At 36.6% G+C, this 27916-nt stretch overlaps 1 protein-coding gene across 6 annotated transcripts in view; it reads left to right on the top strand.

Moving 5' to 3' along the window:
• Positions 1 to 27916, top strand: part of SEMA3D (semaphorin 3D) — a 199622-nt gene that overhangs the window by 106801 nt on the left and 64905 nt on the right. For all 6 annotated transcript variants that reach the window (XM_019825397.3, XM_011280356.3, XM_019825398.3 and 3 more), the window contains 4 exons: positions 6364 to 6426; positions 15779 to 15898; positions 20741 to 20834; positions 23611 to 23739. In XM_019825397.3, coding sequence (XP_019680956.1) covers positions 6364 to 6426; positions 15779 to 15898; positions 20741 to 20834; positions 23611 to 23739 — 406 coding nt within the window. The remainder of the gene's footprint in view (positions 1 to 6363; positions 6427 to 15778; positions 15899 to 20740; positions 20835 to 23610; positions 23740 to 27916) is intronic.

Here is a 27916-nt window from a genome sequence, read left to right as displayed (position 1 = left end):
TTTCTGTTATTAAGTTGATCTATAAGATTAGCACTCAAAATAAAATTAATTTGCAACCCCCAATTATTTAGTAGTTCAGTTAGTAGTTATACCCTCAATAATTATGTTGAGAGAAATTCTTGGGCTTATCCGGATCCGCAGAAAAGATGTTTGCTTTCTGATGTCTGTCCTCCATGTGGGTAGAGAGACCAGTGGTAAGCTTTCTACATATTTGAAATCCTTGATATCTGAGCGCCAGGCTTCCAAAGACTACTCCCACCAAAGTGACAGCCTTACAACCTGACTGTGGTACATCATACCCCATTAGTTGTGAACGAGTGCTCTGTGGGAATATTTCAGAACAATTAATGTGGCAGTTACGCAAGTATCATCTCTGCTTTGGTACATCTCTGTCTGATAAATGAAAGAAAAATATCCTTGGGTAACTTTCTGAGGGAGTAGTACAGTTGCATCAGCTTTAAGGGATAGGGGTACGTGTTTTGTTTGTCCTGCTTGTGCCGCTTTTAGTATGGCATGACACCGCATGGACCATGTCCTCAAGTTCAAGGAGATGTATGTGTCATTTTATTGCTGATAAATTCAGAAGTCATGAAATTGTTAATAACCACTGCTTCAAAGCTGTTCACATTACCTACTTAATGATCAAGAGGGCTTTTATAGATTTTGTGGACATTGTATTTTAAGGGTACTGACTGGGCTGCTGAAATAATTTCAGGATCTCAGGTATTTCTTGGGCTTTTGTGTAAACCATGCTTAAACTTAGGGGCATCTGGGGGGCTCAGTTGGTTAAGTTTCTGACTTCAGCTCAGGTCATGATCTCGTGGTCCATGAGTTTGAGCCCTGTGTTGGGCTCTGTGCTGACAGCTCGGATTCTGTGTCTCCCTCTCTCTCTGCCCACCTCCACTCATGCTCTTTCTCTTTCCATGTCTCCCTCTCTCTCTCTCTCTCTCTCTCTGTCTCAAAAATGAATAAATGTTAATTTTTTTTGAAAACCATGCTGAAACTTGGAAATATTTATGAAATATGTTGTTCTATAGTCAGAGTTAATATCTCTCGCTAGATGTATCTGTGTGAATCTCTCTCTTCTCTCTATTACCCCTCTCTGTCCACCTACAAACACATGCACAATATACCATATGCACATGTATACACATAGACATGCACACCACACACACGCCCAGATATGCACATGCGCATACACATACACAGTTTGTCCCTAAAAATACAGAATTGGCGGAAGGTTTTTCTATAAATAGACACAGATAGAGATGGATATGTCACAGTATTACTCCACTTCAAAAGATTTTGAGAAACAAAAATGTTACTTGAACATATTTCTGCCAACCCCATGTAACTATGTGGCTTGTTGGTAGTTTTTATTTTTTGTTTTGCTTTATTATATTTTTAGATTGCATTAAGTGAAATTTTGCTGCTTTAAATTCTTTACAAACAAGGAATTAAAAGGAATCTTAAAAAATGCTTTATTCTAATGACTAGGTGGCAAGTAAAAGAAAATCCCACCATAAATCATAATTAAAATGATAGCTTTTAAATATTGGCACGACTACAATGATTCTCCCCCCCCCCCCTTTTAAGTGAATGTTTCCAGTCTGGAAGACAATCAGATATCTCCTAGGTTGTTGATATTAAGATAACTCTTTTTGTGATTTCTGAATTCTTGAGAGCATTGTATCAAAATAAGGCAGTATATAATCTTAATGAATCTTTATTTTAAAGGCTTATGTTATCTTAAAAAGTAAAATTATCTTTGTGATACTATCTTAGAATTACTCTTCAATAATAATGATTAAAGGATAATTTCTATTTTTAACAGGGTCTAGACTTTATGGGATTGAAGGCGAATGATGAAAAGTGAGATAACATTCGGGGAAAAATATCCTCTATAAACAAAGATTAAAAGATTTATTAAAATTGGTTTCTGGAGCCCAACGAATTCTCAGTGCTTGAGTATCTTTGTGTAACATTTACCCACTAATCAAACATTTGATTCTCTGCTGCTTGAAATTTCAGTTTTATTGCTTCATTAGCTAGGATGACACATTTCAATTTACAATTACATGACTTACAATCAATTCAATTTACAATTATATGACTTACAGTTAATAACTGAAAATGTACAAAAACCATGAAAACATCTTTTAGAGATTTGTATTCCTTTGCAAAGAGGGAAAAGAAATCGGCAGTTACTAGTGTCAAATCCTTAAGAAAAAAATCAGAGTCAAAACTATTAAACCACACTAAGCTATTAAGCGCAAGTAATTGAAAACAGTGGTTCAAAAATAGAGACCTGTATCTTGGTCTGCCCTTGGGGCCCCTTGGATGCTCCCTGAGCACAGTTTCCATCTTCTGAGCTCTCTGCTCACTTTGTATCTCCCAAGAAAATGCAGTTACCTTATCTGTTTACAGAACTATCTTCCTGACTCAATGCCACACCTTGCCCAGGATACAGAGGGCCTTTGTAATTATATGTGTAATGAACAAATAATTTATGTATAGTACTTACTCTGTGCTGACTTTGGAGCTTTCGTGTAGATTGCAAAGAAGTTATAAAGATTGTTTCCACATTTTGTCACTCTTTAAATAACTCAGTTTTGAAGCCCCTACAAATATATGCAAAATCAATTTTAGAAACATTTATGTCATGACCTACTTTTTTTTTCTTATTTTTTTAAAATTTTTTTTTAAACGTTTATTTATTTTTGGGACAGAGAGAGAGAGAGCATGAACGGGGGAGGGGCAGAGAGAGAGGGAGACACAGAATGGGAAACAGGCTCCAGGCTCTGAGCCATCAGCCCAGAGCCTGACGCGGGGCTCGAACTCACGGACCGCGAGATTGTGACCTGGCTGAAGTCAGACGCTTAACCGATTGCGCCACCCAGGCGCCCCCATGACCTACTTTTTAACTCAGTCACTCACTCTCTGGTTCAAGGTAAAAAACAAAACAAACCAAAACAAACAAACAAACAAACAAAAACCCTGTGATAATCTTTCTCTTCTTTATGTCTTATTTACTTAATATAGCAGAATTTTATATTTTCCCTTTTTAAATAGACTTTATACCAATAAGATATTTAAAGTTTATTTGTTTGTTTTGAGAGAGAGGGAGGGGCAGAGGGAGAGGGAGAGAGAGTCCCAAGTAGGCTCTACAACTGTCAGTGCAGAGCCCAGTGCAGGGGTCGATCTCACAAACATCCATGAAAGAAATCATGACCTGAGCTGAAATCAAGAATCAGATGCTTAACCGACTGAGCCACCCAGGTGCCCCCTCAATAAGATATTTAGATTAGAACAAATATCCATAACTATCTGTTCTAAGTTTATTTCTGAAATGTGAGTGAATTTTACCATCATAAAAAAAAAACCCAGAAAAGGATTTGACATATTGAAAGGACTCAAAGAAATATTCATCTAGACTAGAGACCAAATAAAATGAGCTAAAGATTAAACCAATTGACAGATGGTGGATATGCATTCTGTGTACCTTCTATGTTCAGTCCAATGATACACAGTGATACTCTGTAAAATCACTATAATATTCTAGATCAGCATATTGAGAGTTGCAGTTTTGTGGGAGATTGTTTGCACAAAGTGAATATACCTGACAATACTGAATGAACTGTAAAAATAGCTCTGATGGTAAATTTTTTTAAAATGTTTATTTATTTATTTTGAGAGAAGGATAGAGAGCAAGGGAGAGGCAGAGAGAGAGGGAGATAGAATCCCAAGCAGGCTCCACACTGTCAGCACAGAACCTGACATGGGGCTCAAACCCACGAACCATGAGATCATGACCTGAGCTGAAATCAAGAGTCAGATGCTCAACTGACTGAGCCACCCAGATACCTCTAAGATGGTAAATTTTATGTTACGGATATTTTATCACAATTAAAGATAATAATAAAAATGAATCATCGAAGAAAAAAAATATCTTGAGAGAGGATACATTGAGCTCATAGGTCCAAATACAAAGCAAAGTTACTATAAATTCAAGATGACACCTTTACAGGAGAGGAGAAAAACAGTGGCTTCAGTGTTTCTGCTACTAATGATTACAAATAAACAATTAAAAAACAACTGGAAGAAGGGAGACTGGGTGGCTCAGTCGGCTGAGTTTTCGGCTCAGGTCATAATCTCATTGTTCCTGGGTTCAAGCCCAGCGTGGAGACCCATAGAGGGCTCGTAGAGTCTCCATGCTGACAGTGTGGAGCCTGCTTGGGATTCTCTCTCTCCCTCTCACAGCCCCTCCCCCGTTCTCTCTCCCTCTGTCACTCTCTCTTTCTCCCTCTCTCTCTCTACCTCCCTCCCTCTCAACATAAATAAATAAAATTAAAACACACAAGCAAACAAAACTGGAAGAAACTTTCAACTTTTCCTGCCAGCTGTGGTGTTCTACTTTTACTCCTCTTTCATTTATTTATTTAAGACCTCATGATTCTGGGTGGATGATTGACTGTTGTCTTTTGGCCTATGCATGGCCCGTTTTGATTCATTTATTTACTAGCTTGAATTGCTTAGTTATTTTAAACTATGCATTAAATACCCGAAAAGGCACCATCCAGAACAAAAGCTAAGATCTCATAAATAATCTGTTTCTTACCACCAATTTGTCTTTTTCCTTCCAGTCTGGGACAACCATTTTTTTCTGAATCCTGTATTCATCACCCCCTAGTTTTCATTTTTACATATTTATTGCATCTACATATACGATAAAAGTGTCTATTTTCTTTTAGTTGTTTTTGACATTATTCTAAGTGGATCATTCTGTTTGTAATTTGGGCGACTGCACTTTTTTTTACCTAATAGCAACTTGCTAAGATCTGTCCATATTATTTTTTATTACTGTAGTCTATTTATATTTTATGGACGGCTACTCTTCAGAATTGTGTGAAAGTATAATTGCCGAGAATTAAACCAGTTTGCAATAAATAGCATCTTTAGGTCCTTATTGTGAACCACATCGAGTTTAACTCATCATTTGATCCTACTCCTGGTCAGCCACCCTGTCTAGGTACACCTTAGGCTTGCAACTTGCAGCCTGTAATTTGCAGCATTTACTTCATTTAAAAATCTTAGTTATTTTATTGAATTTGTCTAGTACGAGTTTGAGTGGTATTCTCTGTTCTTCTTTACTCGGAGACATAAAACCCTGAAATCTCACTATGAAGATAATACCATATAAACATTTGTGACTCCTGGGTCATTTGTGAGTTCCAGGCTTAACAAGGCTTTTTCAGTGCATTCCCTCAGGATATTTTCTTTTCTTCCTTACCTATTAAAACATTTTCAGCTAACATTGGTGAGAAACACAATAAAAGTTTATCAGAGCTCTTGGAATATATATATATATATATATATATATATATATATATATATATATATAGTAAGTAACTCAGAATTTGCTTTTCTTGTTTCTTCTTGCCTGTAGCTTAACAGGGAGCATTTCTTTCTTTAAGCTAATGGAGTAAAATAACTGTTTGAAACTTCATTTGCAAAACCTTCTTGACAGAATTCCTAAACTTTGTTAAAAACAAAACAAAACCTTGGTAATAAATTCAAGACAGTTAAAGCATGATTAAGAGCTACCAACCAAGGGATTTGCTGCCCTTGTCCTTAATCATTTGCCCAGATAATAATTATTATATAGTGGTGGAGACCCCTCTACTTCAGGAGACGGACTTTGGGTCATATTTTGGCTTTGCTGGTGACTATGTTCATGGCCCGTGACATGTTATTTAGTGGCTGTGTGAATAAGTTTTCTGATGTGAAAATGAGGAGAGTAAGTCCAGCCATCTCATTGGGTCATTGTGAGATTTCAGTAAGATGAAGCATGTATAATATTTAACTAAGTGAAAGATGCGTATGAGCTCCGCACGCGTTAAATATTGCCAGGAAATCCACACTGGTCTTTGACTTGGAGTGATAACTTTTGCTTGTAACCGAGTGCCGTTTTCCAACATTCGCTGCACATGTTTGTAATGCACCACCACTCTGAGTGAGCACAGAAAAACAGCATAAATAAAATCTCTTACTTAAACAGATGCGAACCTGAACTGCTGACACCACAATAAGATTTTATGGCCTTCTCAACATAACTTATCTGTTATTAAATACGTTTGAAAAGAAATTAGAAGATTATAATATGCAAATAGATAGTTCTGTAGTTCATTTTATTTTTTTATGGTGGCTTTGGAAAATATTTAAATCTCAAAATTCTTACATCATATCTAATAACATACCCATAGTTTGACATCCACTCTTCAGCTTCACACACTCATTTTCCTAATTAGAATGGTAAGGTGTTTTAGATATTCAGATTCTGACACACTTTGAAATGTCTTACAGATTTATTGGCCCGCTGCGAAGGAACGAGTGGAATTATGTAAATTAGCCGGGAAAGATGCCAATGTAAGTACGAGACTTTAAAACTATCTTTGTTGAACGGGTACTGATATGATAGTAAAATTTTTATTGGATTTTATTGAATTATTGGCATCAGTGTATTATTTTTAAGACTGCATTAATATTCTCTATAAAGATTAAGAAGATATAAAATATTTCTACCTTGCCAAAAGGAATAACACTATTCTCAGAAATTTAGAAATACAGGACTTTCTAAAGGGTTAATTGTAAATATTATTATTTTCTTCACATGAATCTCAGAAATGCACCTAAAACATTAAAAAATAGATCGTCAGAAAATATTATATTTCTAGGATTTTACATTTGTTATTTATATGCATGGATTTTGGAAATGCACACAAAATCATGAGGTTCTGCAGCACCATAAACACACAATTGATACTTAATTTAATTTGGGTTAATTAAACTTATGGCCTCTGGAAGAAGAATTTCAAAAGTTGGCATATTAAGAAAGATTGGGTGAAATGAATGGCATAAATTCTGGGATAAGAACCAGAACTAATGTACTCTAAAATTTACTTAACCATAATCATATGACGTAACCTATAAAGGATAAATAATGGAGTTCTAATACAAACTTCTGGTGTAAGCTGACTTATGGACCAGAGAAAACCCTTAGATACATGTGACTAACCTAGTTGCTTTGGGTGTGTGGCCAGGAGGTCCTGTCCGAATTGCTTTTGCACTGTCCACAGTGTTCTGCGTTCTCCTCCGCATTGCATTGCCTGTTCTATCTCCACCAGTAACAGAAGAGGACTGGGGCTCTTTCTGCCTCTTCTCAGCAAAGGGTTCTGATTCAGGACAGATGCTCTGTGTTCTGCCCTGACTTCTTGTACTGTGGTGACAGGGAGAATTGCTCACTTGCTTGCTTTCTCTTTCTTTCTCTTCCTCTTTCTTTCTTTCTTTCTTTCTTTCTTTCTTTCTTTCTTTCTTTCTTTTTCTTTCTTTCTTTTTTGATTTTTTTGTTTTTGACAAAATAAATTGCTTCCTGAATGTAACTCAAGGTGAAAAGAGGTTCTAATTTTTTTTTTCAACGTTTTTTATTTATTTTTGGGACAGAGAGAGACAGAGCATGAACGGGGGAGGGGCAGAGAGAGAGGGAGACACAGAATCGGAAACAGGATCCAGGCTCCGAGCCATCAGCCCAGAGCCCGACGCGGGGCTCGAACTCACGGACCGCGAGATCGTGACCTGGCTGAAGTCGGACGCTTAACCGACTGCACCACCCAGGCGCCCCAAGAGGTTCTAAACCTTGAGCAGAAACATGGATATCCTGAGGCTTCCGTTACAGTATTCTCTAATGTTGCTGTAAACACAGTAATGCAGGGGTGTTTTGCTGAGCAATGCTTTATATTTAATAACAATTAATAGTGTGTGTTATATATAGGAAAGCATAATGAGATATAAAAATTCTCACTTGATCAATGTGATAAAACAACATGACATATGATGCCTAATATAATTACGAGAAAGCTTAGAAGACTAAGAATTTGAGACAACTGGTTTGTTCACCCATTTTGTTTATTCAGCAAATACTTATTAGAGTGTAAATATGTCCATAACTATATATATGAAAGGATACAGTATCTGCTATCATGGAGTTTTTAATACTCAGTAACAACACTGCAAAACAAAATAATCAAAACAACAGGAAGGAAAACTTTCGATTATGCCTGACTTTGTATTCCTTTAATGTTAAATGTGGTCTTTGCAGGCACATTTATGTTAATAGAAATATATCAGGGGGTGTCAGCAGCAAATGCAACAGGAAACAGCTGTCACATTTATTTTACTTGAAATGAAAAAGATCAAACTATTCCAAAATATATTCTTCCTCCCATGTCTCTAATCTCTTCACCCTGTTCACTACCCTACTGAGCGGGTGCTCAGCTCTGCAAATCCTCAATACTTTTTTTGTATTTGTGGGGAAAAAAAGATGCAGTATTTATGAGAGGCTTCAAAATTAATTTAATAACAATAAGAGCATGCCATACACAGTATGAACACTAGAATATTTTGTATTTTCCCAGTATTGACTGCGTGAAAAGGGGACAATAGGAAAAGGGTGGTTTAAATTTCCTCCAGTAAACTAATGTCAATATTCCCATGGAGCAGATGAGGGGTAAATACTCAAGGTCAAACAATCAGTGAAGGTTTCAATTGTGACAGTGTTCTTATTTCAGTATGTTCACTACTCCCAGTTATATAGTAACTCAGTTGCCCTTATTATTAAGTTAAAGCAAAGGGTGATAAACTTTTCAGGAGGTGGGGTCCTAGAGCATATACGACCCAATATATGGAACCTATACTTGCAAGTTGAGTTGTATTTGGGAGCTAGTAATCACCTCTAACCTTGAAGCACACCTACTGCTACCCCAAGATTAGAGATATGGGAAGCTTTTCCCTCTGTACTGAAATCTGTAAAGTTTGATGTTGAATCATGTGGGGATAATACAACTCTTCGCCTCCTTCTTTTTAATCTGTCACTGTAAAATAATATATTTTAGAATTACTAAGAATAGCTAACACTTTTATAGCACTTACCATGCTCTGGGAACTGCTTTCAATGCTTTATAAGCCCCCTTCATCCTTTTAATCATACTAAATGCAAGGTTTTAATGTTTTCTAGATGAAAAGACTGAACCCAGAAAAATTAAATGGGTTGCCCAATATCACATCTAATAAATAGTGAAACCGTGAATTGAATCTAGAAGTCTTGCCCCATAGTCCGTGTTCTTACTTATACAACACTGTGATCTACACGTCTGAATTCTACATATAAGGTCTGAAAACCTTACCCCTCAAACTGTACCCCTCAAATCACTTCCCCTTCAATATCCCGTAACAGAGCCTCGATTTACAGCATTGCATAGATTTCAGCCAACAGAAAACTGAGGCAAGTGTGTGGTTTTATTGACCTCTTTTACTGCCTTTGGCATTACCCTCTCTCCTCCCTTCTCTCTAGTAATTTTTACCTACTTCCCAAGAGTGCTTTTAGGATTAACAAGTGTTTGGAAAGACTGTCCCTTTACACAAAGGTACTATATAACTGAAAAATAGTGAATTATTTACCATAATGAAAGTTAGCTAATTGGGGTGGGGATGGAATAGAAGATGTGGATACAAAAGAGAACTATTCCCCTTTCTTGACCAGTCTCCAGTTTAGACCAAAGAAAGGAAATAGTGGCAGGAAGCTATTTGATAGCATTTTGTTTCTGCTTAGAATATTTTTCAAAAGAAAGTCACTAAAAAAGTGTCTTTGGTCCTGACTATAAAGAGTGGAGTAAACAGCTCAGTCCAGGCAAAAGAACACACAGGATGTGGGCAGGCTGGGTTCTGTTTGTCATCTTAACCCTAGAGGCACACAACCTCCTCAACAGAGACATTACGTAGAATTCAAGGATCTTCCATGGGTAACGTCCTATGATTACATTCTTTCTTCTTTTTGTGAAAGAACATCTAAAAGTGAAACAAAGTGCTCATTGTAGAAAGTTTGCAAATTACTTGGACGTAATCTGTAAATATCTCCTCCCCCATGAACATTACCCAGAGATAGCTGGTGACGTTTTGATGTTTATTCTTCTATCTTATCTATTTACTATTTTTCAGAATGAAATCATTGTATACATAGTCCCTTACAACATTTTTTTTTTGCTTTGCAAACTGCCATGAGCATTTTCCCATGTCATTAAATTCCTTTTTATAACACTACTTTTAATAGCTACACTGCATTCCTTTATATATTATTTCATCAATCCTCTATTGTTAGAAGTTTGGTATATATCCAGTTTTTAACTTTTGTAAGTGATGCTTCACGTGAAAAATCTTATACATAAATATTGTGAATATCTTTGATTACTGAGTAGAATTACTGGTCAGAGGATATAATTTTGTTTTAGGATATAAAAGTTTTTATGCCCATCACAAATTACCCTCCAGAAAGTTGATGCCTTTGTGCCTTAACCAGCAATGTGTGCTGGTGAGAGGATATTATTTTACCCTACTCTTGCTAATAGTGGGTACAACGTGTGGTTAATATTTAATGCTAATACGTAAATGAATAAAATAAATGTATTTCATCTTGGCCAACAAAAAGACAGTTATTTTTGTTATTTTTGCCTGAAATTCTTCCATTACTAGAAGTACTAAATATTTTATATTTGGTAGGATATCATACCCCTATAATTTGTTCATTTTTAAGTTTTAGTGTTTGCCTTTTCCTTACTGGTTATTTACAGATTTTTAAGATATATATATTGTTGTATCATATTATTATACATATTTTCCAGGAAAAAAATATATACAGTTTATTATTACTTTGTGATCCCCTTATATAGAAAATATTCTTTTCCAGTTATCCTATTTGGTCTGTGGACTTTTGAATTTTAAATATTTACCATTGAGCTATAGCTACTAAATTTTAAATGTTTAAATAGGCATCTCTCTCTCTCTCTCTCTCTCTCTCTCTCTCTCTCTCTCTCTTTAAAGTATTTTATTTTGTCCTGGCACTACAGCTAGTTTTTGCTCTGTAGAAATTTCTACTTTGGATCTTCCATTTTTAAGAGAGAAATGTGTATTTGTATTTTCATGTATTTATTTTGAGGTGTCAACAACTAATGAAAATATTTTCAGCCCTGTAAGACCTAAACAGTTCCCTGTGTAGCCTGGATTCTATTCTGAGATCTTTTAGACAAACCTGACCTGTAGCATGTGAAAAGACTATACTGATGACCAAAATATTTGATGGTCACTATTATTCTGCAAAATATACTAAAAGTAAAAACAAACCAGATCCCTAAGTCACGAGTGTCTTTCCATATATAACCTAAATAAGTTAAAATTGGCAATTATAAGTTAGTTATCAGAAACATGTATAAAGCTATATTAGATTTAATTGGACTATATATAAGTCTAGAGAATTATAGTTACTGGATTTCTGTTTTCTTTTTCTTTTTTTTTTTTCAGGTGTCTAGGGAGAAACTCAAATTCCAAGTGCTGACACGTAATACAAATAGATATTAGCTTTTTCTTCTGAGTATTAATTCAGTATTATATTTGTCTTACTTATTTAATTACATATATATGAATAAATGTATATGTGAGGTAAAATATTGAAATGTTATTTGAGAGAATTAGAAAGTTGATACTAGTTTTAAATTTTCTGTTTCTCTTTTTCTTCCAATGGGAGTGTTGGTTGGAGGGAAGGAGAGTAGGTGGGAAGAATAAGGAAGGAAGGAGAAATTCAATATTTTTCCAAAGTTGAGTATATTACTCACTTAATTGAATTGTTTGTTCCCATGTGACCACCCTTGCAGTTGTGGGGAATAGCTGACAAATTAGCCAGATTTCAGGGGAAGTTAAAAAAGCTGCTTCTCAAAGTTATCTTTCTTCATGCCTCACAGAATTACGCTACCGTTAATAGCCGTGCAGGTTGCTAAGTGAATTAAATCAAGTTAATCATTGCTCCTGCTATTGAAGCAAAACTTGATCTTGTAGGATCTTTGTTCCCAGGTTTCTTTTCCCTCCAGCAACCCAACCCTTTTCATTGCCTTCAGGAACTACCTTCCATCAACTTCACTACTGAACACTTTGAGCAGAACTGACTTTTTCATAAAGTGTCAGACAATTCAGGACGAACCCATAAATTGTTCTATTCTATGTCAGCCCAATCTGGGATGCGGGAGGGATTTCATAAGTAAATCACTGCTAATATCTCACCAGGTCAGATACTAACATAGTAAGTTACTTTCTAGGACTGGCTGCATTTTAATAAAGTACTCCTACACAAGTTCAAGGATGTGAAATATTTCAGGTGTGATTCTGTCTCCTCTGTATTAAACTTCACCCTGGCTTATTAGCCTTTTTGAAACAATTGCTATGTCTCTCATAGTCCTCAATCTTTCTGACTCTATAATTTATAATCTGGAAAGGGAGTTGTTTTATTTTTTTATACAAATATGTATGTCAGAATCTTGTAAAATTACTGTCTTGGTCAGCGTGGGCTACTGTAACAAAATATCGTAAACTAGGTGGTTTAAACAATAGACATTTATTTCTCACAGTTCTGGACGCTGTGAAGTTCAAGATCAAAGTGCGGGCAGACTTGGTCCCTGATGAAAATTCTCTTCCTGGCTTGCAGATGGCCATGATCCTGTCATATCTTCACATGGCAAAGAGAGAGAGGGGAGGGAGGAGAGGGAGAGAGAGAGAAGAGAGTTCTTCCTGTTCCTTCCCATAAGGGCACTCACTAATCCCACCATGATGATCCTACTCTCCAAAAGCTAATTACCTCCAAAGACCCCACCTCCTATTACTATCTCATTGAGGGGCTTAGGGTTTCAGCCAATGAGTTTTGGAGGACACAAATACTCAGTTCACAACAATTACCCTCTGAATTCTATGACTGTTCGTAAAACTGAGCTTTTTAAAAAATGACGAAATAATGGGCAGTGAATCCATCTCTCCTCACTCCAGCAGTGCAGTTCTGCTCTTCCCTTTCCTGTGGACTGTTCCTTGTATAGATCTTACCTTGCATAAATCTCTTTGTGGGGGAAAGATCAAGAAATAAAAGTCCCTTCGGTGAGCATGAGTGAGCCAAATAAAGGCCAGAGAATACTAAAACCTGTCATCCTAGTGAGGAAGCCATCGTTACACCTTATCTGGTGATCACAGACATTTTTTCCACTTTTTGTCTTGGCTGTTCTCATCTCTGTTATTTGTTCAAAATCATTAGTGTGGCATATGTACTGTCGGAATTAGATTTGCATTTGAGATTGCCTAACATGATATTAAAGAACATGAAGCAAGTCCCCTATGGTGCCTTTGTGCACATAGAAAATAAGTTCTCTCCATCAGACACATTGATAGAAAGGTGGAAAACTGACACAATAGGATTTTGTTAAGCAAGGCTATTTGCTAGAAAACTGTCTTAGTGAATTTAAATTTTTCCTTTCTTAGGGGTGCCTGGGTGGCTCCATGGGTTGAGCATTACACTCTTGATTTCAGCTCAGGTCGTGATCCCAGAGTCGTGGGCCCGAGCCCCACGTCAGGCTCTGCACTGAGATGGAGCCTGCTTAAGATTCTTTCTCCCTCTGGCCCTCTTCGCACCCACACGCTCTCTCTCTCTAAAATAAATAATAGAGGGGCGCCTGGGTGGCTCAGTCGGTTAAGCGTCCAACTTCGGCTCAGGTCACGATCTCATGGTTCGTGGGTTTGAGCCCCACATCAGGCTCTGTGTTGACAGCTTGGAGCCTGGACCCTGCTTCTGATTCCGTCTCTCCCTCTCTCTCTGCCCCTCCCCTGCTCATGCTGTCTCTCTCTGTCTCTCAAAAATAAATAAATGTAAAAAAAAATTTTTAATAAAATAAAATAAATTAAATGATAGATAGATAAGTAAATAATTTCCTTTCTTAAGAGTTTGCATATAGTAAATATATAAGAACATATACAAAACATATGAAAATATTCAAAATGATAAAGATGTCGATAGTGTGATTTGCACATTTAGATGTGCCTTTTTGTTTGTTTTTGTTTTCAGCATACAACCTAAGTAACCATATGCAGTGGCCCCATTAGAGAGTGCGAAGTCTGCCCGCTTGATAAAAAACCATCCTTTTCTTGTGTAGGTGCCCGAGGGACTGATAGTGATACTGTCTTTTCATATAGTCTTAAGCAACTGCTTTGGTTATAGCGAAGCAGAGAACAGAAGGCCCCATGAGTTCATTGTGACATTCTTCTAGGCTAGAATGTACATCTTTTATTAACTGGCATCTATGAAATCTCAAGACATCAAACTGCAAGGCGAGCTGGCCGAAGGAAGTACTAAGGACAAGGAACTCTGTACCACAGAGATGCAGACGTAGCTTTTCACTCTCAAATCTCGGTAGCCACTGGGATAGTGATATTTTATTTAGATCAAAATCAGGGTTGGGTGCCTGGGTGGCTGAGTCGGTTGAGCGTCCGACTTCGGCCCAGGTCATGATCTCATGGCTCATGAGTTGGAGCCCCGCGTCAGGCTCTGTGCTGACAGCTCGGAGGCTGGAGCCTGCTTCGGATTCTGTGTCTCCCTCTCTCTCTGCCCCTCTCCCACTCATGCTCTGTCTCTCTCAAAAATAAAATAAAAACAAATTTTAAAAAATCAGGGTAAATAATAATTATTAATGTTACATCATTTAACTTAATTCACATAAGAATCCTGTCAGTTAAGTTGTTGTCTGCTTTTGAAAATTTTCTGTAATTTTAAAAGCCACCCTGCCCTGCCAGTTAGGTCACTGTTTTTTGGTGTTGGGGTTTTTGGTAATACATTCCTTCTTAACAACCCAATAAGAGTGACCACTAGGTCAAGGTCTGACTGGTGAGGAAATCGTGGACATTCAGGTAGGAAAGAACTTGACTTTTCCTATGAATCCCAGTGGCTTCATTAGGCTTCTTCCTTCCTTAGTGAACACTCACTCATCTCCTAGATAGAATCAATCTAGAATAAAAGTGTACTCCAGCCCATGTTTTCTCAGGGGTTTGGGGTCTGGGAACCATGAAGCCGTGGTTAAGATCATTCCCAATAATTATGTAAAGATAAGGAATTATTTATCGGAGGTAAATAGAAAAGTAATGTATGATAACAGAAATGACTACTCTGAAAAATTGAGTCACTATTTATAAGTAACTAAGATAATAATTAAGTTATAACAATAATAATGCAAAGAAATATTTCTAAGACTAAGCATATGCAAAACAAGCAGGAATCTATAAATCTCTCAAAACTTTGAGCCCGTGTAAAAATATGTATGGGAAAAACAAAAGATTCTTAGAACAAGCAGGAGTTAATTTGAGTCTTAAAGGCTCTGTAACATTGAAAATAAGTGGAAATAAAGTAATAGGGCATTCCACCCAATAAGAATGGAATACATATATGAGAATACACGTCTGTGTTCAGTGTTTTGCTCAGTGGAGCTGAGACAGTTGATGTTGTAAGCAGTAGACAATGTGGGAACATCAGAATGTGACAGGTTTTGTTCTCTAGGTGATTCATGAAGCAACATATGGATATCTCATTCTGTTTATGTACATTCTCTGGGCCCCTTGAATACCTATAGAGATGTATGTTCTAAGACCCTGATTAGTTCAAAACCTGTAAAACTTCAGACAGCTTCAGTCGCTCGTTTAAGGCAGTTTCTAATATGTTTTGCCTCCTTTGCTAAATCAGATGTTGAAAGACTTCTCATAAATCTTTTTTTTTTTCATTTTTGCTGCTATTCTTGATAATTTATCTATTTGGAAAGCAGGTGGTATGAGTCAATCTTTGTGTGCTAATGCTTTCATTTTTTTGTGTGTCCAATAGACAGAATGTGCAAATTTCATCCGTGTACTTCAGCCCTACAACAAAACTCACATTTATGTGTGTGGAACTGGAGCATTTCATCCAATATGTGGTTATATTGATCTTGGAGTCTACAAGGAGGTAATATAATGAAATAGAATGAAAACAGTTAGTTGTCATAATGTTACTTAATGTCTTTGACATGAAGCAGTCAGATTTGAATATAAAATTTGAATCATACAGTTTATAAGAACTCACATTCCCAACCATCTGACGGATTGCCATTTTGATTATACACTTTATCTACCTAATAACATTTTTATTGGAAGTTTTTTAATGAGAAGATTAAAATTAACAGGACATAATGTTGAAAGTGCTTGTTTTCTGTGGGCTCTATGTATGTCGTTATTTTCTCTTGAGTTTCCATTATAATTAGATCTATATAGTATGTTGCTGTTGGTAAAAATCCACGTCTCATAAGGCCTTGCAGTGGAATTGTATCTTATAAATAATTTCATTTTCCCCATTTGGCAAATTTGGACCTGTTATGTATGGTTACAATGGTGCACACTAAGCACAGAGGATTTTAATTATTGTCTTATAATTGTATAGGTAGTCATTAGCACACTGAACTCATGATTTCTGCCGGATCAAATTGACATAGTAGAAATAAAGGTTGTACTAAATTAGGAATAATATATTCCAGCTATCAGTGAGCATTTTAATAAATGAGAAGCATGCAGATTTCAGTAACTTAATTAATAACTAATACATTAAAGCACCTTCTTTGGGTCATGGACTGTGCCAGGCACTGTACATGGATGGTTTCTTTGAAATTTCATGACACTCTTAATTGAAGTTAATACCTTTGTAACTCCCAACTTACAAGTTAGTAAAAATGGAGTCTCAGTGGAATTAAATAACACGCCTGAAATCTCCCAGCTAATAAGTGGTCTGGCAAGGAATTGGACCAAAGCAGTCTGTCTCCAGAGCAAGCATGCCCACCTGAGATTCAGAATACATACTCTAAATTGCTTCTTTGTATGGGTTTGATGGGTTGTACTGTCATCCTTATGTTTATGTATATACTACTTGTGAATAACCACACATATTTGCAGGATAATTGGCTGTGTGTTTGAAAGCAAAGTCTAGGCGTATGGAACAAGTTTCTTTACATTGATTTAACTGATTCATGCAGAGATCAAACCCACAGCTGTGGCTGGATTAATTTTCCTCTCTAACCAACTTGTCTAACCAGCCCATTCTCAACCATTTGAAAATAAAGCAACTCTCATAGTTAAATCTCTGAACCACTAGGAGACTTGGCAACTTGAATCCATCATTCTTTGTTGCTGGTGTAATGTTCTCTTGCCTAGCTTTGATGAAGGGTAATATATAACAGTAGCTCATAGCATAGGGTGTAATTATATGAGATAGCCCCACAGCTTGGATGTGTTTTGAGGCTTGAGGCTAAAGGCCAAACTCACAACTTGCTGAGGGGTGCAAATAGTGTTCTTTAACTCCTAAAAGTCACAAGTGCTGAAAGGGAATTTAGATGGAGCTAATTACTTAGCTTGGGACTGTCAAGCAGCCCCGGGGCAGTCAGATTTATAAGTTCTGTGAACGCGAGAATTATGAGTGAGCAGGGATATGGAATCTTGTGTGTTTTCCATTGGTCAGGAGTACAGGTAATTGCACGGCGATGCTGCTTGAAGATGGTTAACTTTTTAAATGAATTGTGAGTCCCAGGAATTCCTTGTCCTTCCAGAACGAATTTAGAAGGCTCTTAGATTATTAGGTAAAGTTGCTCCTAAAGTGGCTGGAAAGAGGAACCAGCAATGAGAAGAAAGAGGGAAAAAAAAAAGCCTCAAATGAATGCCAGATTTCTGTCTTTGGCAGTGAATCGGAGAGTGGTATTACTTATTGAGGTGAGAATAGTAATAAGTTTGGGAGGGAAATGGTAAGTTGGTTTTGTACATTCTGCATCTGACAAATGCAGGTCATACCAACTGGGCGTTTGGATCCGGGTTTCAGGACAGAAGTCAGGGCAGTTGTTAACAGCTAATAGTGAGCGCATGGGGAGCCAGGGTTTGAATTATGGCTTCAGCCATTTACCAGCTCCATAGTCTTATCCACCCTGCATAAAATTTCCAAGCTTCTGTTTATTTAGGAAAAAGATAATGATAATAATAGAAACTATCTCACAGAGTTATTTTGAGGAGAAAATGAGAAAATGCTTTTGGCCAAGTACTTGCTTCCTTCCAGTAACTTAGTACTCAGTCATATTAGGCAGTAGGAACACAGAAAGGCAAAAAGGCAAGGATTTTAAAAGTGTATGTTTAAACTTCATGTGAAAATAATGTCTGCAATATATTTATGCATGTATGTGTATGTATAGTGTGTGTATACACACACATTCAATATATATATTATTCTGTGTGTGTGTGTATGTGTGTGTATATGTGTGTATATATATATATTCCATGACACTGGGAACACCTGATAGTTGTTGAGTAATTACATTGTAAGTGTGTTCTTTGCTCTGGGATCTCCCCTATGCTGCTGCTTATCTCTTTAACTGCGGGTGGTATTAATAATAACTTTGCCTTGTTGCTATGTTGATTAAGTGTTTCCTATCATGCTTATGTCTCTACTTCAACAACATATGTCTGTGCACAGCTTAGATAGGTACGTTTTGCTTAATTAATTAGGCTTAGGGAATTTAATAGGACAAGTCTTATAAAACTGAAGCTGTCTCAAAAGTTAGCGTCATGTAATTTAGTCCATTTATCTTGGAAAGGCCGTTTAATCAACCATTATTTTTTTACATGATATTCTTATTGGTGTCCTTGACTCTGGCTTAAGGAAACTTGCTTTCCTGATATTTTCTTTCCTCAGGCGATTATAAGAGAGACCTTGAACTAAGCCTTCACAGATACCAATTTTATGGACTTATCTTGAGAATTTAATAACGTGAAACATCTTAAAAACAGAAGTCTGTACAATTATGAGCGTTTATCCAGGACTTTTGATTAACTGTGCCCCTCTCTGGTTTTCTTGGTTTTTCTTTCTTAGCTTTTTACTATAATCTTCTGGCACACCAGGATTCAGTTTACTTCCTGTCCCATTACAATATCCCATTATAGGCTTTAGGGTCTACAGTTCTGTTTGACCTATGGAAAATAATGTGCTCTTAATGATATTTAAACATACATAAGAGCCACTATCTGCAGGTGTTTTTTTTTTGTTTTTTTTGTTTTTGTTTTTTTTTTTCCCCCTGACATATCTCTAGCCCCATTCCCAGTTGGGAAGCATGCCCTAAATGTGTTCTCACTGGACTTTTTTCGTGCTTAGGCTACACTATCACAGGTTGTCATTAGCTGGCCTGTTCTAACCAAACATACTTGGATTTGATCATATTACACGGTCACGGTGGGTCTACAAGTTGATTTCAACACGTTTTTAAATTCACGGGTTTGAAATTCTTAGATGAAATTAGTTAACAGCATGAATTTTGGGGACAACCTTGAGAGTTCTTCACCTCTTACTAGCTATATGATACAGAACAAGATACTTAACCCCTTCTAGCCTCAGTATTCCACTGGTAAAGCTGGAACTCTTAAACTAGCTATGTCCTTCGGCTTATGGTGAGGATTCAGTGAGATAATGTACATAAATTTCCTGGCCCATGGTTAATACCTATTAACAGCAGGGACTTTTCCTGTTCGCATTAAAGCGCATTTACTTAAAACGATGAAATAGCATTTGACAATCATGCTATTAAATTGCTGCCACTATTTTTTTAATTAGGTGGTAATTACTATTGGTTCCGTTCAGAAGAAATACACAAATCTGAAATGACGGCATCACACAACAAATAATCCAACTTCCTCCATCCTTTTTGCTTCCTTGCTTACTTTCTAGATAAGTAGTTTTAAATATCCCTTTCTTATTACATGTGTGTTCTGATATAACGTGGTAGATACACCCTCTAGAGAAAATGTCTGAAATGCTGAGATTCTCTAACTAGTGCATATGTGGGGTGAGTCAGCCTTTCTGCTGGATGGTAGTGTTGTCATTGTTATGAAACACTCAAACTCATGGGGCCATATTCATTATGCATTCATATTTTTCTTGGAAAGTTCAACTTAAGATGTTGTTTTTTCCTGAATATTAAAAGTCTGCCAATGTCATTCTGTCTGTGGCCACTATTATAAAAATAGATATTTCAGCCAAAATAACTATGTGGTTTTAATGTGTACAGTGTTTTCATAATAGTGAAAATACTACAACAGCGTTTTTTTTTTTTTTTTTTTTTTTTTTGGCCCACATGTATCAACAGCTCTGTAAATGTACTCCCTGTCTTAGAATGCTTTCATGTCTCTAAAATCACAAAATGTCACAAGCTTATTTTGGTATAGTAGCAGATGCTTGAGTAAACAAACTGCAATAGTAATGAAAGTATAATTATTATAGTAAATTAATTTCTTCCTTTTTTTTCCTTTTTTAAAGTAATCCCTATACACCCAACGTGGGGCTTGAACTCATGATCCCGAGATCAAGAGTTGCATGCTTCACTGACTGAGCCAGGCAGGCTCCCCATAAATTCATTTCTTAAATGAGGAAATTAGCTTATTAGCCTCAGTGAATTTGTTTTGAGGCTTAAGAAATATGTATGCTTGATGGTGATTTTGATAATGAGAGTGGTCCAGACTTAGTGAATTGATTACATTACCACTTCCGATTGAAAAATTAATTCAGTATTATCATTACTACTTTGGGCAAACACAGACCAAGCCATGGGAATTGAGCCATGCCAGAAATAATATTTGCTGAAGAGTTAAGGAGCACAGCCTGATGCACATGCTATATTCAATCAGTTTTTGTTGAATTAATGAGTTAGAGTTTAGTTCTTATCTCCTATCTTCTTGCTGATTCTGCTGTTTTAAAAAATCTCACTTGTGTTAATATTTCTCATAACAGGAAGTTATATTCAAACTAGACACACATAATTTGGAGTCTGGCAGACTGAAATGTCCTTTTGATCCTCAGCAGCCTTTTGCTTCGGTAATGACAGGTAAGAGCAACGGCAGGCTGTTCTTGCTTTTAGGTGATTTTCTGAAAAGGTATGTGTAGATGAAACCACAGTTTCTTGCTGCGTTAAAGATTATTTTGGATTACTCTTTCACTGGCTATTTGGTTACAGTATTTTAGTGCCAAGTCTCTATATTTAGCATCCTTATCCTAGGTGAGGCCCCAGCAATCTTTCATTTCTACACAGTTTTTATTTACTTTTATTATTTTTTTAAATGTGTATTTATTTATTTTGAGAGAGAGAGAAAGAGAGCATGTGAGAGAATCCCAAGTAGGGCTGTGCTTGGGAACCCACAAACCATGAGATGAACCGTGAGATCATGACCTGAGCCAAAGTCAAGAGTTAGACACTTAACCAGTTGAGCCTCCCAGACACCCCTCTGCACAGTTTTTAACTGAACTTCTGGTTGAATTCTTTTTAATGCAAATGACACGTACTTACTTGTTCTATAATTCTGTATTTAGATGGCAGATTTTCTTATACTACACTATGTCCTGTTTGGCTTACTTTGGAAGTTAAATTTAGCAATTCTTTAAACATGATAAAATACAAAATATGTTGAAGAATTGAGTGGAAGAATTAATAATAAGATATAGTGGATAAATTAATAAAACAAATGGTAAAATACAGATAATATAGAATACAGATGATAGAATGTTGTAAGACTTTTTCTTCCAATTTCACCCTAACTTGATTGGATTCATGGAAATGCAAAATGTTTGCGAACATATTCAATCTTCTCTTGCTTTGTCTACATCATAAATTCAACTTGAGAGGTGACTATCCTGTTTAAAGAAGGCAGTACCGTGTGGTCTGAAGTCTGTTCAGAGGAATGTCAGCACGACCTCTGAATTTTAACCATTATAAGGACTCCTTTTGTCTCGGTTTCGTTCATGACTTTGCTCTCTTTTTATTTAACTTGTCTATCAAATGTTTGAATAGACGATAAGAGTGAGGCACCATGGCATTTTAATTTTCACCTAGTGAGAACTAGTGATCTTCCTTTGAAGTGAAAGCGTGTGTGTTTTTGTGTGTTTTGAAAATTGTATGACTAATGTTCAGTCATTATCCTCAGAAAGTGAGATAGATGATTTGGGATTCTGATCTGTCAAGTGGGGCTGACAGATCCTTAATAAAAACAATGGATTGTAGGCATTGGTGACCCCCCCACCCCTTACAAATCCCTAAGTGATTTAAATACAAAGAAGACAGTTTTAAAGCCTGGATAGACAGATAAAATTTTTAGGTTGAAACATACCATTTTTTTCCCTGACAAAATGTTCAGATATCCACAGTTTTATATGTTTGAAATGAATGGTTTGTTTCCTTTACTCTTACCAGGTAATGTCTTTGTTGATGTTGGTATTTCTGCTCTTCCATTTTTAAAAACGTGTCCCGCAATGAAATATTGTTATTTACCGTGTATTTTAGGGGAATGCTTTAAGAGATGAAAGTAGTATCGTATCTACATTTACTTTACCCAACTGGATTTCTCTCTTTTGTGTTTTGTTTTGTTTTACATTTTTCCCTTTCGAAATTGACGCTTGTCATTATTAGATTGGTTGACTCAAATAGCTCATTAGAAGATAATTTAGATGGATATAATCAGAGGATTTAGGAACTCTGTCAACCACTTATAGGAAGCCAGAATTTTAAAGATAATGTTTCTGTGGAAAATTGGATTTTAGTGATAAAACGTCTTTAGTTCTTCTTATATTTAATCGTTTAAAAATCTAAATCCTCTGTAGAGATTAGCTTTTTTTTTTTTTTTTTTAATTTTGGTCTGTTAGGTATACTGAACATTGTTGACTACAAAGGTTTCTCGAATAGAGGCTTAACTGTCAAAGGGGCAGGATTTTGTGCTGTAGGGACAGCATTCTTCTCTCTCCCCCTCCAAATGCTGACTGGCATTAGGGAACACTAACCCCTACCCCCTCCGCTTCTCTGCCCCAATCCTTGCTGTTCCCCCTTTTCCCCCATCTCTGCTTTCTGTTCTTTCTCCCTCCCCTCCTTCCCATCTTTCTCCTTCCCTTCTTCCTCCCCAGACCTCTTTCTTCTCTCCTCTCCTTTCTCCTCTGCCTTCCCACCCCCCACTTCTCAGTCTCCGGTAAAACATGGATATGCATTTTACATAAATAACAGGACAAAGAAGTTTGGTATGCCGTAATAGCCACATCTTTGCCTTTTCAGGGATTCCTGTTTATCAGAGCCATTAGAGATGTGATTAGCTCCAAGGAATGCAACATGTTATAATTACAAAGAATGACTTCAGTGCTGAAAGCTCCCTTTCAGCAGAGGTTAGGCACAGAAAAGTTGTGGTCATTGGGGTTGTGCCGGTTAAGTAAATACTAATTACACAATCCATTCCTCATTATGGCATTTGCTTTTTAATATTTTTTGCATGTGTTGCTACAAAGACAAACTCCTAATTATGACGTATCCTTGAACTATTTGGGGGGAGAGGGAAAAGAAGGAAGAGCTTATTCGTAAGTGAAGCTCATGCACTTGCAATGATTAATTCGGAAGTCTTTGGCCATTTTTATATTCAGGAGTCTAGCGTCAGCTGGCAAAGTTCATGGAGTTATATTTTCTATGACCATGCAAATTTTTCAGAATTTGAACATGATACTTATGACACAGTGTATCTTCTCCTGTTAAGCAGTAAATGTCTCCTGTTCATGCACTGAATGTAGTATATTGCAAACAGTATCTGCTGCTGTACGCTTAATAGTCCTATGTATTCTCTTCTCCCTCTCAGATGAGTACCTCTACTCTGGAACAGCTTCTGATTTCCTTGGCAAAGATACCGCATTCACGCGGTCCCTTGGGCCTACTCACGACCACCATTACATCAGAACTGACATTTCAGAGCACTACTGGCTCAATGGTTAGTGATTTTCTGACTTTTCTTTTTTTTTTTTTTTTTTTTTTGCCTTTGCTTTTGGGTAGATAAGAAGCTCATTATTATTCACTCAAATGTGTTTTGGGATAAGTGGTTTAGCTTAACACAATAAAATGCATTTGATATAATTCCCCACTAAGTTAGACAGCTCTCCAGACCCTGTTGTGTATATAATAATAATAGCTGACATGTACTGACAGTGTGCTGTTGTCCTTGACGCTGTTCCATGCTCTAATTGATTTTTTAAATGTCCACAATGACATATGAGGTATACATTATTATTATGTGCTTTTTAAAGATGAGCAAAGTGAGGTAGAGTGATTTGGTCGAGTTCTTATAACTTGTCAGTTATAGAGCCCGGGGTTCGAGTTGGCAGTCTTTCCCCTGCAGCCTGTTTTTTTGTTGTTGTTTTGTTTTGTTTTTGTTTTTTAAATTTTTTTAAAATGTTTCTTTCTTTCTTTTTTTGAGAGACAGAGACAGAGTGTGAGCGGGGGAGGGGCAGAGAGAGAGGGAGAGACAGAATTGAAGTAGGCTCCAGGCTCTGAGCTGTTAGTACAGAGCCCAATGTGGGGCTCGAACTCACAAACTGTGAGAACCTGATCTGAGCCAAAGTGGGAGACTTAACCAACAGAGCCACCCAGATGCCCCTCCTGCAACCTGTTTTTAATGACTAAGCCAAATACTGTCTATGAGCCTAATGAAAACAGGTTAGGTTATAATGTTGACTTCTTTTGTTTAAAGATAATTTATTTGGGTTGACGTGTCCCTCCAGAATTTAAAGCATATTAATATTGACATTGGTTTTTCTGATTACTTTTTTGTTTATAGGTCACACAGAACTCTGAGATAAAAAAAAATCCACTAATGAATTAATTGATTAATTAATTAATTTATGTTTGTTACTTCTTTGTTTATTCTCTCCTGCTGTACAGGAGGTCAATTTTTGGCATGATAGTCCAATGTTTTCTAATTATCATAGAACTTTCTTGCACAGTGGGGCAGAATAACATAACATTACTGTCTAAGCAGGCAGATAGCATTTCTCATTCCCACCATAAATATTGGGTTTTAGTGGGGGAGGTCTGGGTAGACATTTCCTAGGGGCTATCTCTCTATCTCTCAGTATCATTTGAGCAGTGACAACATAAACAAAAGGGAAAACACTTTAAAACATTTCTTTAGTCAAAACCTCCTGAACCATTTGTTTACCCAACAATAGGATCTCCCTTGGCCAAAAGAGAACCCTGTTAGTGGGGAAAACAAATATAGAATATCTCCAGCTATGCGATTACTCACTAATTTCTTTACACTTGTACAAGGCAAGACTATCTTCTTGAGCTTTGTGAGGTTTTTGTGAAAATAGTTGGTTTGAGACGGACTTCGTAGATTTTACCCAATAGAAAAACGTACCTATCTGTTTAGGTAACAAGATATACTTACGGCCTAAAATGAAGTATAGATTTTCTTTCTCAGTCTCGGGATGGCAAAAACCATATTGCCACTCTTTTCAGAGATTATTCTATGTATTCCTTAACAATGGCATGTCCATAAAGAGGTCTGCAGCACTGCTGAATTAATAAATGTAGAGAATCTCTATTCAACTCTTATTTGACTAGCATGCTGTGCTGAGTGCTGTGTGAAGACTATTACAAATTAGGAAGCCTTGAGTTGGTTTAGCATTTAATAAACAACATTTGAGGACCCTTGGCATACTGAATGCTGTTCTGCTCCTGGGCATGCAAAGATTACATGGGAGGGTTACTGACCTCATTGATGATGACTGCCCGAAGCATCAGAAGAGAGTGGGAGATGGGGCTAGAAAACTGTAAATATCCTGAAATCATGGGGAAGTTAGCTGTGGTTAAACTCTTTTTCTTTCTTCTCTTTTCTTTTCTTTTCTTTTCTTTTCTTTTCTTTTCTTTTCTCTTCCTTTCTTTTCCTCTTTCTTTCTTTCTTTCTTTCTTTCTTTCTTTCTTTCTTTCTAGATATAATTGATATATGACACTATATTAGTTTCAAGTGTACAACATAACGATTTGATATTTGTATGTATTGCAAAATGATCACCACAGTAAGTCTAGTTAACATCCATCACCATACAGAGTTGAAAATATTTTTTGTGTGTGAGAGAACTTCTAAGATCTACTCTCTTAGCAACTTTCAAATATGCAGTATGTGTATTAACTATAATCACCATGCTGTACATTACATCCCCATGACTGACTTATTTTCTAACTGGAAGTTTGTGCCTTCTGACCCCCTTCACCCATACCCTGAACTTAATCAGGGAAATGGATCTTTGTTTTTGTTTGTTTGTTTGTTTGTTTGTTTTTTATAAAGGTGACTGACAGTAGCATTAAGGGAAAATTAAAGGAGAACGGGGGTAGAGAAAGAAGCCATTGTAAGGAAACAGGAAAAAGGTGGGACAGGAACAGAAGTATTGACTGTGGACACGGATGTGAGAATATATAGCAACAAATATTTGAAACAGAAGATGTTTGTTTGGGAATAGAAGAAGCCAAGAATATGAGGTCGAATTCAAGAGATTTTGGATACTGAGAAAACTTTGCAGTGAGAGAAGTCAGCAGAAAGGAAGAGGGAGAAAGGATGCACAGTAGAGAATTCTCAATGGATTGAATGCAGGAAAATGACTAAGAGTTAGGAGAACTAACATTTATGGTTCTAGGACATTCAAGGCAGATCGCTTAGTGGTTAATGGCCCAGGGGACCATATAACCTGGTTTGCCCCGGACATTTCCAGTCTGCCTCTAATGTTCTGTAACTCTCAAAAGTGTCCTACTCTAGATGAGAATCACAGCTGTGTTTCTGTAGAATATACTTACCTCGGCTTAAAGCCTAAATATCACTTTGTGACCTTGGTCAAACCTTTCTGTGCATCTAAATTCTTAGTCAAAAATTTGGCATAATAATAGTTATTCACAGTGTGTTCTAAGGATTAAATTAGATCGTAAAGGGAAGATCATATTGGGAAATCTGATGGAAGACAATTTTAAGAGCAGCTCAGTGTCAATATTGTCATCACCATCATTATTATTGTCCTTGAAGGTGAGAAAGGCAGGAGGTTGGACTAAAATGCTGAATCCTCTGTGATTCACTGACATCTGTTTAGCATTTCTATTGACCACCTTTCTTTCTCTCTGTCTACATGATAATTCTGTGAGCTCATTCATTCTCAGAACTTCAACTGCTTCCCGTGTTCCATTTCTTCCTAAAACTGTATTTCCAAACCTTTTTCTGCAACTCAGAGCCCTTAAGAACTTTTGGGGGGGGGTACCTTACATCTTCATCCCAGTGTAAAAGAAAGAAACTGATTGTTTTATATGGGAATAAAGATACTTAAACCTAATAAAGTATATTAGTGCCACTAATGTACTTTGATTTTTTTTAACAAGTTGTTACAAGTTGTGATCCTTTGCTTGAGTTTCTTTAAAAATATGTAGATACAGATACAGATATATAAAAGACTAATTGGATCTAAAAACCAAAATCCTGTGAATCTAATTTAAAATTATCTTGTTTTCCCTTTCTAATCTGCCCTTCAATACCAGTTTCCTGATTTCTGTCTTAACTTTCTAAACATTGTCTACCCTATTACCTTGAAGTTATCTTTGATTTCTTCCTCTTCCCGGTCCCCTTTATCTTATCTATCACTAGAGGCCTTTACTTCCTTTAAAATATCTATTGACCTTGTTCTTTTCATGACCACCATCTTTCTATAGGTCTTTATCACCTTATCCCTGGGTTCTTGACACTATTTTATTGTTTGTTAATTCATTTCCTTCTCTTCTGTTTCAAATTTATTTTATACAGTATCCATGCTGGTCACTATTGTAGGCACTTTTGAAGTATTATTTTATCTAGTGGTATAATCTTGAGAGAATTACTATTCCCATTTTATACTTGAGGATAGATTAGAAGTCAGATATATTGTTCATAGGTACCTAGTAGATATGAGATTAAAACTCAGGGATGTCTCTCTTGCTCTAGACACATTTTTAAATATATATTTTATAATGCATTATGTGATCCAACCAAATTCTGCTCTTTTGACTGCACGTCCTGTGCTCTTGGAGCCTCATTTACAGACAGGGTTCATGTTTGCATGTCATGTTATGCAATAGCAAACTGAGAATGTGGGTTT

This window comes from Felis catus, chromosome A2 (genome assembly GCF_018350175.1).
Source record: "Felis catus isolate Fca126 chromosome A2, F.catus_Fca126_mat1.0, whole genome shotgun sequence".
Classification (NCBI taxonomy): Eukaryota; Metazoa; Chordata; class Mammalia; order Carnivora; family Felidae; genus Felis; species Felis catus.
The sequence above is the reverse complement of the archived record's forward strand: the minus strand, read 5'-3'. Positions and strand labels throughout refer to the sequence as shown.